Below are 12,021 nucleotides of genomic sequence, written 5' to 3'. Positions count from 1 at the left end.
GGTGGATCATAAACTGAAAGTGCATAGATGATGTTCAAAATTACATTTCAAAGTCAAAGATGCTCCTCATCACAGGAATGTTTATGGTTTGGGGTCCAAAATGAATAAGGATGAAAGCATTGAAGACTCTGGTATCTCCCATAATTACCGTAACTGCTGTAGACAGTCGGCCATAATTCATACACTGTCATCAGTGACATTTGATTATTAAATTTGGGTGATGTAGCATATCTGTTGGTTACGACATGGATCTCTTGAATTTTATTACAACATAATTCTTATGGCAGATAACGTAATTGTTACATAGCACTGAGTTTGGTAGAGACCTTTTTATATTTTATACAAGAATAGTGGTAAGGAACATAGAAGTGCCAATTTTTGAGTGATAACACCCGATATTGGATAGTTACAGCTCTACACAGCTGTGTCAAGCAGGAAAACCCTGGGTATGCTGGGCACATCGCTGGGAGGTTTTTTCTGTCGGTGCGGAGAGAGCACCTGAGACAGACCTCGGAGGCAGGCGGCTGTTACCAGGTAGTCGGGATGAACAGGGATAGAAACATTCCTGACATGTCGCAGCGTTAACTGTTATACCAACAGTATCAACAGAGCATATATACAGGAATCTTATGACTGGTAAAAACACACGCAGAAAGAAAGAGGAAATAAGTAAGTTCCTTAGTCAGCAAGATTTGCAAATTAGAGGCAGACAAAAAAGTGATGACTGAACCATATCGTTGACTGAATCCTAATACCTGCATCCCGTACAGGAAACATCTCACACTGAAGCTCAACCAAAGTAGGAATACTATATCTTTCTCAGTGTGTCAACGCATAAAACCTCGACAAAATTATCAAAGAAAACATTAAACCTATTTTGTACTTTCCAAGATGATGTCAGTCATAACTATCTTAAACTGAATGCATTATTTGTATTGGAGATTCCACAACATGAATACATGGCCCACTGAAATAAATCACCACAGAAGCTCTTTTAAGTTAGAACAGCTACGTTGCCAAGTTGCCAACAACTTCCAGGCATATCATTAATACAAGTCATAAATGACCTAAAAAAATCATATTTTCTAACAAAATTCTTTTAGTCATCCATCACTTCCTTAAAGACCATTTTGCATCCCACACAGACTAATACCTCTACACGAAACTAACCTGCTCATCAAACTACCACCAAGTCTAATTAGTTGTGTCAGCAGGAAAAAATTAAACCAGTAATGTTTTTGCAATGACCTTGAGAACAAATCTGCAACATCGCCAACACGAAGGAGGTGGTGTTGTTCCCCATGCTGCTAGCTAGCGCCTACCAATATGTACCGGCGTTGACCAGGTATGGCAAGAGGGAGACACACTATACCAATATCAAACATATCAGATTACCCGACTCCTAACACCTTCCCACAGTACATTCAAGTAGATGCTGCTTCTCTACCGCTAGCTCTGCTTTAGATACTGTTTCCCCGACTACCAACTTCCCTCTGATACATGTGGGGAAGCTAGCTACCAGGTAACCAGAGGGGAAATGGATTCCCCGTTCATGAACTTGCGATATATTCCCAAACATCCAACACTCATACCGATGTAGACACTAATCACTTTCCCAGATACTTAACGGTATTTTAACTAAAACATTATCACTAATTGCACTGAAGATCTCTCATGGGAATCACAATTTGGGGTACATTTTTATCTCTACAAGTGCTTCGAATATACTAAAACACAAGGCCACCTAATTCTTTCATATCACTTTAGTTAATCTGTTTCCAAGACAGTAGCGAGTGAGTGAGTGAGTTTAGTTTTAGCAATATTCCAGCAATATCAAGTCAGGGGACACCAGAAATTCCAAGACAGTAACAATGGTAATATGAAAACATTGCCTTGCTTTATATTTGAGTGTTTATACAGGTTTGTTTTAGGAATACCTACCATGCTGGATAGGTTTCATATGCACTGCAGTTGTGTTTTAATCATAAATCACACTGGGTTGACTGGGAAACCTTTAAAATGTGCATACAGCATAACCATGCAATTTTGTATTTCAGCCAAATATTTCACCAAAAGATTTATAATGTTTAGGGTAAAAAACTACCATCTCTGTCTGCCACTTTAGACACTCTGAAGCCCATGTTTTGTAAATTATGTTTGTTTAATCATAATCCATGTAACACTAAATCTTCTAAATTATTCTAAGACCAAAACACATGGTGGGATTAGAAGTTTTTGGCACAGATCTACATAACTGAATTACATCATTTCACCCTGTTGCCTTCGCCGTGTCAGATTTAATTTGAAATTGGTAATGGTATAGCAGAAAGTAATATTAGTTGATAAAATTTGAAAATTGACTTGGAATTTATCAAAGTCAACGATCTTGAGAAAAATCACTGAAGCTGGTAGAAATCTGATGACAAACTGTCAAATCAGTTCATTCAAGAAAGCGACATTGATGACATTGATTGGGTCTACACGGGAAGTCAGTCATATAAGAATGTTAACAAGGACTGTACACCAAGTCTGAGGTTAACTCACAACACATATTGAGGCTCAGACAAGGGTTGCACAGAGCCATCGTAGCACTACGACTGCTGTAAGTCTGTTCAGTATGGAAGTTACGATCGTCTTAACGCTACCATACTTTGTGGAACAGAGTGACTGAAAGAGTTTAGTTTTACGCTGCACTCAGCAATATTCCAGTTATATGGCAACGGTCTGTAAACAATCGAGTCTGGACCAGCAAATCCAGTGATGAACAGCATGAGCATTGATCTATGCAATTGGGATATGATGTCAACCAAGTCAGCCAGCCTGACCACCTGATTCCGTTAATCAAAGCTTACGACAAGCATGGGTTACTGAAGATCAATTCTAATCCCAATCTTCACAAATCTTGTGGAACAGAGACTTGGCTGGGTCTGCAATATGTACAGCTGACAGTTCAAAAGGACATGAAGCTGTCTGCACATACAACAAACCTAGGACCATGTCCACAAAGCTATTTTAGCATAAAGGTGGTTGTAACTCCTATTCTCAATTTAGAGTTAAAACAGTTGAGCCTTATAACCAGCTGACAATCACATAGGACACTGAATCATTTCTCCATACAACACTCTAAACACCATGCAGGGATGTGGACATTGATTTAAGTCCACAGAACCGTTTCAGCAGTGAGGTAATCGTCAAGTGCTAATTCGGTATAGACTTAAAACAGCTGTAGCTTTAGGATAGCTTTGTGTAACAAGGCTCAGGCCAGGGCCTTCTATATAGTGAGTGAGTGAGCGAGAGCGAGTATGTCTTTACACCGCTTTTAGCAATATTCCAGCAATATCACGGCGGTGGACACCTGAAATGGGCTTCACATATTGTACCCATGTGGGGAATCGAACCTGGGTCTTCAGTGTGACAAGTGAATGCTTTAACCACTAGGCTACCCCACGGCCCCGTGCCAAGTCAGAGACATCACAAGATGACAAAATGCCCCTCTACTATCAAAGACAAAATGGCTGAGGAGTGAGTGAGTGAGTGAGTGAGTGAGTGAGTTGTGTCTAATGACCTCTGAACAGTATTTTAGCTGTATCACTGCATATCAGCTTAGTGTAGGAAGACAGCTTGAAGTGATACAGATCTTCGACTATAATCACTTTGATGAAACACTAGAAACATGAAGGGTGAACCGAGGTTTGAACCCAAGAAGGTTCCTGGTGTGCCAAGGGAGGATACGGTGCAGGAAGGACATCTAACAAACACTCACCAATTTCAGTGTTTAATCCAGTTCCAATGCAAATACCACGGCATTTTCCAGCAGCAATATTGGTTCCCTGAAAAACAAAGATAAATAACATCAACCATCAACTTGAACGTGTCGACATTATCCACCCTATTTCAGCTTCACACCAAACAAGTAATCAGTGTATACAGGCAAACAATTCTCAAAGTGCAGCTCAGGCTTAGCAATACCTTTGATGAGTACCTTTATAACTAACAATTTCTAACCCTGACTAGCCAAGAGAATATGTTATACAACATAGATATGCAGCATAACTCATATTAAAATTATTTTTGGACACAACCAAGCCCCTGACACAATCAGCTGACAATCGAAGCCACAATCAGGAGACACCAGAAATGGGCTTTACAAACTGTACCCATACGAGGAATGAATCTCAGGTCTTCAGCATAACGAGACACCGCTTTAACCACAAGGCTACCCCACCGCCCCTTTTGGAACTGAAGCTTGGCCTTCAGTGCCATCTGACTAGTCACAAGTGAATACTTACAGAGAACAGGATGTTCTTCTTGTCCTGGTTCACAGCACGGGGGTCGGGGATTGGGTCAGTGTGCTTCAGTACACTCACAGATTCTCCTGCAAGGGGAATAGCACATGGCATTTAATAGAACATTTAAACAATAGCTTACCCACAATGGCATACACAAAATAAATCAGAAATAAGCTGATATTACAGTGTCACAGCATTATAGTTAAGTAAGCCAAATGACGCCTAGGGAGTCTGAGAAGGGCAGAGTCAGCAGAATCACATAGGGCCCTTTTGGTTTTTTTTACACATAACCTACATAGGACATTACAAGTCGTACATTCTAACAGACCCAGATTGTCGTACAGCTACATTTATCTTGTGAAGCAGGGCAAGGGCTTCAGTCCACAAAGTAGTTGATGGACATGCCATGGAATCCATACAGAGACCAGCAACCTATGTACAGCATATGCCTATGTATAGCATGCAACTTTGTTTGAAATGTGCCCGTGTCGACAGCCGTGAATGGGTACCTGGTAGGATAAGAATCCAAGTGACTGTCAACCTTCAAGCACCTTGTATGCAGCTTGATTTATAATTGAGTAATTAAATACGGTTTTATGCCGGTTTTATCAATATTCCAGCAATATCACGGAGGGGGACACCACAAATGGGCTTCAAAATTGTACCCATGTGCGGAATCGAACCAGGGTCTTTGACGTGTTGAGCCACTAGGCTACCCCACTACCCGCTGAATGTTGAGAATTACAGCTGAGTACACTCTGATCCACTGACTAGTGTAATAATGTGGCAGATGAGCATGCTTCAGGGTGTGGATTTTCCCCATTATAATTATACACATTATAACTGTTATTACAACAATACGATAACCTACCAGTGAGGATAGCCTGGTCAACTCTCAAGGTGGTGGAATGGACAGCGGTAATACGAATATCAGCAGGGACCTTGTCACCGACTGCAAACAGAGAAACAACAATGTCGGGTCAAGTCAATCAAGACAGAAAAGTACGAAAAACTGTGTTCAATATTAAAATCTGCTCAGTCAGAAAAGTGGGAAAGAATTGCTTCTTATACTATAAATTGTACACCAAACATAGTTGTAGAGTTACACAAGTTACTAAACTTTACTCTGAAAGCCATGAGTGAGCATCTGGAATCTTATGACTTTCAACACTAGTGAAGCCAGAGTCTAGTAAAATTATGTTCAGTCAAGAAAGTTCAGCTCGCATTGTCTACCAATATCAAAATCTATAGAAAAATGATGCTTATAACTAATTCTAACAAGATTAATCAGAAATGTTTTCGGCACCATTCCTCTTACAATGAATTGATTTCAAAGAACATATGTACCTGACACCTCGACAATATCACCAGGGACGAGGTTTCTGGCTTTGATTCTCTGGATACCGCGGTGGTTCTGGCGGTAGACTTTGGCAATTTCAGGCTCATACTCCTTGAGAGCCTCAATAGCATCTTCAGCATTACGCTCCTGTGGACAAATATCCATATACATTAATCATTGCAGGTATGGAACGCTGACATGAATCAGTTATAAATATATAAAACTAATAACTTGCATCATCTAGTCTGGTCGTGACTCAATAATTTACAGACTGCTGTCATAGAGCTGTAGATTGTTGAGTGAGGCATTGTACAACATACATAATACTATAATATGAATTGTCAGATTGAGACTTGGCTATTTACAGAACACTGGCACAGAAATACTAGGTGTTAATACTGAGATTCAGTAAAGTTCCAAACCCATCACTAAATCTCCGTGTTACCAATCACATATTTTTGGGGGGAGGTGGTCAAGATCATGTGTGGGCATCATGACACCAGAATGAGATTTTCAATTACCCAAACTAATATTTTATGCGTCATAATATTTTAATCCTTTGTGCCAACCACTATTTTTCTGTTCCAAATCAATTTCAGACATCTAAAGTCAATGGTCCAGTTTCATAATTCAGGGTTCAAACTGTCATTTGCTCCTAGAATAGTAATCTTCAGGAAGGGCTAGAGACACTTCCTTGAAGACAAACACAAAACTTCATTCACCATTACCTAGGAGTAATTCTGTAGCCTATCTTTTCTGGGGACTAAAGCTACAAACTAATTTCAAACCTCAAAATAAAAGTTTGTAAGCAGTTAATGATGATCGCTATCTCATGCCTCATTTGTTCTACTTCAAACCTATCCCATAAAGATAGCAGTTGACCCAATTATTCAACAGGAGAGTTCTGGGCAAAAGGCCTGAACATCAATTCCCCTGAAATATCCATTTATTACACCCTTATCCACCCCTACCCTAATCAAAACCTTATCCAATGCCCCTACCCATAGTACACCCTTATCCATACCCTCTACCCTAATTGCAACCTTCATTCAACAACCTCAAAGCATTTGAAGTCAAGTGATACACAGGAAGGTTCAAGGGAACATGACACTTTATGATAGGGTTATTTAAGTGCTCTATCAGCTTATAATATGCTCCCAATATTAGCCCTGATGTAGCATTCCCAGTGAAAGACGTTGTCCTATCTCAACCCCACGCCCCCAGCTGTCAGAGGAGATATTCCCAGAGCTATTTCTGCCTTAGCAGTACCCACATAACTTGGTTACTCCAGAGAGGCGCCAAACACCATTAGGTGCCAAAGGTGCCAGTCCAATTAGTAATCAAGTCATGGAATTAGCCCGATGTGTTTACAGAGCTGTACACCTATGTTTTAAAACACGTAAGAGAAATTTGATATGTCATATCTTTGCTTAACCACCCTCCTTGTTCAATCAGCTAGTCTCTAGCCAAACAGATCTGTATCAGGAAATGCTAGATTTGCTAATGCAGGCTGTACAGCAAACACAAACGCCAAAATATTGTATGTTGATAACACTAAAATAACTCGGAAATGTTTTGGAAACCTATTTCAGTTTACAATCACATTAGGTTGTATTTCTTACCTATGGGGTTTCCTTAATCTAACTCCATATGGGCATGTTACAAACAGTACTTTCTAGTTGTCAGGGCTGGTATTTGAGCTCAGCCTAAAGGTAATTTAGGTCTTCAGTTCTATTATTGTCTCCCAGTTGGGAAATTAAGTAAACTTCAAGTTGTTATCAAATTCTCCAAGTAGTTAACCTACATAATCCCCAGTACATGACCTAGTTAATTGCCAAGTTAATCTCTAACCATTGACCTGGTTAACCTCCTAGTTTTTTTCCATGTTAAACCTTTGACTTTTCCAATGGGTTATTCCTTGCACTATCAGGCTGTGCTATCTGGCCACCCATGGTCAGGTCAAGACACACACCTCAGCAATGTAACTATTACTTTGTCTCTGAGGGGTGCTAAAAAGATATCACCTAGTCTGTAGAATACCAAGAGTCCAGTTATGATCAACAGAGTTGGGCCATTGTTTACCATGGGCTGGTGTTCTAGGGGTCATAAAGCTGGAATGGACTACAACCAGACACAGGCAATTGCCACTGTCTGTAATGAAGATTCCACTAGAGCTTAACACTTTCCTTTCTCACCATTACACCTACATTCTAATGTCAGTGTGTGGGCAGATATAGTCATAAAGTGGGTCATATCCCCGGTGGAAGGTTGGATCCTTGGGTTTGAGGGGTGGATCCTTGGGTTGGACGGTTGGATCCTTGGGTTGGAAGGGTGGATCCTTGGGTTTGGATGGTTGATCCTTGGGTTGGAGGGGTGGATCCTTGGGTTGGAGGGGTGGATCCTTGGGTTGGAGGGGTGGATCCTTGGGTTGGACTGTTGGATCCTTGGGTTGGAGGGGTGGATCCTTGAGTTGGACCGTTGGATCCTTGGGTTGGAGGGATGGATCCTTGGGTTGGATGGTTTGATCCTTGGGTTGGAGGGTGGATCCTTGGGTTGGAGGGATGGATCCTTGGGTTGGACTGTTGGATCCCTTGGGTTGGAGGGGTGGATCCTTGGGTTGGATGGTTTTGATCCTTGGGTTGGATGGGTGGATCCTTGGGTTGGAGGGTGGATCCTGGGGTTGGACGGTTGGATCCTTGGGTTTGAGGGGTGGATCCTTGGGTTTGAGGGTGGATCCTTGGGTTGGAGGGGTGGATCTTTGGGTTGGAGGGGTGGATCTTTGGGTTGGAGGATCCCCAAGGTGAGCAAGATTACAATAATCACAGTGTGGTGGTTGTGCTACATGTACCAATATTGGTGGGCATGCTCAGAATGCTGATACATGTTTATATGAAACTATATCCCCAAAAGTTGCTAATTTTGACTAGAACACATAAAGAACAAATTTGTTCCTTTCCACAAAATCAGCAACAATGGCTGGAGATTCTACAACGTTAAATCCAATCAAGAACATGCTAGTTATCCAACATCATCACGAAGCAGTCATCCACTACCAATGTCAAACATTCACAAGGTATAGGTGTGTTGATGAATGTGGTGATGCATGGTGGCAGTAATTACCCAGTCCAACCTGCACAAGCAACGGCGGTCAATCAGGGGAACAAGATACGTGTATAGCAAGCAGCCTAATACCGTGATGCCCAAACATGCTTTGATGTGGGCCAGCAGGGTAGCCAGAACAACCTACAGTAAATTTCCCCGTCCATTACCTTCATCAAGGGAGGTAATTACTTGGGTCAGAGGAAGGTCACTACAACCAAATGGTGGTAATATGCTAATTACTATTGAATCCACAAATCCAGAGCCCTTTCCGCAAATGTAAGAACTATTTGAAGGAATCCTTGGCGGTTACCGAGAACATGTCAGGGTGTAGCTGCTCTTGATATGCAGCTCAATAATACTTCAGTTCAGGGATGTTGTATAAAGAAGTGTAATTTTTGTTTTCAGACTTAACATTCCAGATAAGGGATTCATATTAATTTTAAAAATCAAATGTGAAGTAAATACCTTAAAAAACTCTCTCTCATAATTTCAGAATTCAGTAATAATTAAAATGAACAATGTGAAGGGAAATAACTCAAGTCTCGGTGATCTGCCAAGATTCAAACTCCACAGGAAAAATGGTTAGCCCCCCGCCCCCCTATATACAAGTTGAACAAAATGAGTAAAAATTGGACGTACCTGCCACACTCCCACTATTGCATTGGCTATTAAAATGGTTAATATAACAAATGGTTCTACGAAAGGCTGTCACTTGTTCTTCATTCTCTTCAAACCAAGCTAAAACCTGCAACAAAGAAAACAGAAGTCATGAGACACGGGACAGACATGAAAAATGGTCAGGTTTTATTCCATTTTAGCAATATTCTAATAATCACATCATGGGGACACACTGATCCCACAAGGAGAGTCAAACCCATGAAATGTCAGGATGAATGAACACGAACTGCTCCTCTGCCTCCTGAAGCAAAGCAGTGGATGGTGTCCGCAATATTACAGCTACATCACCCTCAAAAGGCTTTGTAATCTGAGATTAAATCTGGATCAGGCAAACCATAAACTGGTGGTGCCGCATGGACTGCCACTGAAACACTAAGCTTGTCAAGTCATGTTTGTCTCTCATGGCCAGGGATAAGTCTGGCTACTGACTACTGACTGACAAAGTTTGGTTTTACGCCGCTTGTAGCAATATTCCAGCAACATCACGGGGGGGACACCAGAAATGGGCTTCACACATTGTACCCATGTGGGGATTCGAACCCGTGTCTTCGGCGTGACGAGCCAACGCTTTAACCACTAGGCTACCCCACCGCCCCGTGCCAAGTCAGAGACATCACAAGATGACAAAATGTCCCTCTACTATCAAAGACAAAATGGCAGAGGAGTGAGTGAGTGAGTGAGTTGGGTTTAATGCCCTCTGAACAGTATTTTAGCTGTATCACTGCATATCAGCAGTCTGGCTAAGACACAGTAAATCCTGTGCTATCAAACATAAATACAGTACTTTCAAAAACATTAGATGTGCAATTAAAATTTCTGATAATCTTCAGATGATATCAATTTGATATGGCAAGTGTAATGTTGATAATTACAGAAATATATTCAGATATTGTGCCAACCATAGAAATATTTGTTATTGCTTCTGTACTGTTCATGCTGTTCTGTATATAATTGTCTACATAAAACACAGACAATAATCAAGTGATAAGCATGGTTCATAACGATGTCATCCAATACAATACTGATCTCAGTAAATGTTGATGGTGTATGCGTACAAAAATATTGTATTTACGGATGCTAGATAAATAATTCACAAAGCCACATAAACATTCATTAATATTACATGATTCAGGTAGTTAATGAAATGTCAGAAAACTTAATTTTAAACATTTGACAGATCTGACTTGACTAACTGCTCATCTTAACTATACTATTAATCAGTAGACATATGATACTTCATATGATACTTCTAAGTCAATGTGAGTGAGTGAATTGGGTTTTATGCTGCTTTTAGCAACATTCCAGCAATATCAAGCCAGTGGACACCAGAAATGGGCTTCACACATTGTACCCATGTGAGGTCATTCATGCGACAAGCAACCGCTTTAACCACAAGGCTACCCCATCGCCCCTTTTAAGTCAATGTATTCATATAAATATTTCAAAACAACTGCCCATCATGATTATCATCGCCTTCACAGTCAGCCATCTTAGATATTTAAGAGATTAAGTTACGTACAGCTCCCTTAGATAGAATTGAGATAATTTGTGAGAACAATTCCAAATCTTGCAACAAACAAATGCCAGCATTGTAATGGGGATCCATACTTAATCATCTCTTGCAACAGATAGACCTAATGGGCCCTTGGGGGTATAAAATAACTGCTATCAGCCTTCTATGTCCAACCCACAAACACTGCAGATACTTCAAATCAATACACCGATATTTCTCTGTCTGTACAAAATGTCATCTCTAAAGAACCGTTTGTGCTACTAGAGATCACACTAACAGAATCTCCCATCCAGAAACCCAGCCATGCAAATTAAGCTTCATCAAGAAAACCTAGACCTTTTTAACTCTCCAGGTTCTGTCTGTTAAATCAATCCTGATATTCTATTCCCTTTGTGCTAAATTAAGACACAGGATAGATGCCAGGGATCCAGGTCTGGTTTACCAAACCAATGGACACAGCTTCATAACATGAGCAACAGATTGAGAAGAAGGCCTATTGTGAGTGCCACAATGCAGCTCCTTATAAACCAGTCCACATCCCTCCAGCTTTAGAAAGACAAATTATTCTTCCTGCTTCTAAGTGCAGACTAGTTTTTTCACCAGTTGACAATTTTACACGATTGTTTTCTATATCAGGCCCTGGACAAGTCTCCCTTTTCGAGTAAAAATCAATAAATTCAACATATTCTGGAAATGTTGGTGTGGGGGCAAAGGTGATGACTTCTTACGCTGGTAAGGCACAGTATTCATACGACAGTCAGTGATTATCTCGTCCAGTTCAGAGGCGGACATAAATCTACAGCAATTGGAAAAACAAAATTCCCAATGGGTGAAACAGAAATCCAATTATGTGAAAACAGTTATAAATAATGGGGACTGTTGAGGCGACTTTGATAACAAGATCAAATAGAATAAGTTTTTCATTCTTAATTTTACATTCCTGCATTTATTGTAATAATTATATGTATACATGAATTTAGAGCTTTAATAACACCCTTATTTGCCTGACAAGGATCCTTGAATAGGAATCCTCGATTGATCATTCCTGTCCGTACGGAAATTTACTGCTTACAGTTCCTGATCGTAACAACCATCAATAG

General features: G+C 40.5%; 1 protein-coding gene across 1 annotated transcript in view; it reads right to left on the bottom strand.

Annotated features, from left to right (window-relative positions):
* LOC124286587 (calcium-transporting ATPase sarcoplasmic/endoplasmic reticulum type-like) overlaps positions 1 to 12,021 on the bottom strand; it is a 57,424-nt gene that overhangs the window by 27,171 nt on the left and 18,232 nt on the right. Inside the window, 6 exon segments of the mRNA XM_046722961.1 lie at positions 3,764 to 3,830; positions 4,290 to 4,375; positions 5,161 to 5,241; positions 5,637 to 5,775; positions 9,370 to 9,432; positions 9,434 to 9,475. Coding sequence (XP_046578917.1) covers positions 3,764 to 3,830; positions 4,290 to 4,375; positions 5,161 to 5,241; positions 5,637 to 5,775; positions 9,370 to 9,432; positions 9,434 to 9,475 — 478 coding nt within the window.

The sequence above is a fragment of the Haliotis rubra genome, unplaced genomic scaffold (assembly GCF_003918875.1).
Source record: "Haliotis rubra isolate DU_JTF1 unplaced genomic scaffold, ASM391887v1 Scf387, whole genome shotgun sequence".
Taxonomy (NCBI): Eukaryota; Metazoa; Mollusca; class Gastropoda; order Lepetellida; family Haliotidae; genus Haliotis; species Haliotis rubra.
The sequence above is the reverse complement of the archived record's forward strand: the minus strand, read 5'-3'. Positions and strand labels throughout refer to the sequence as shown.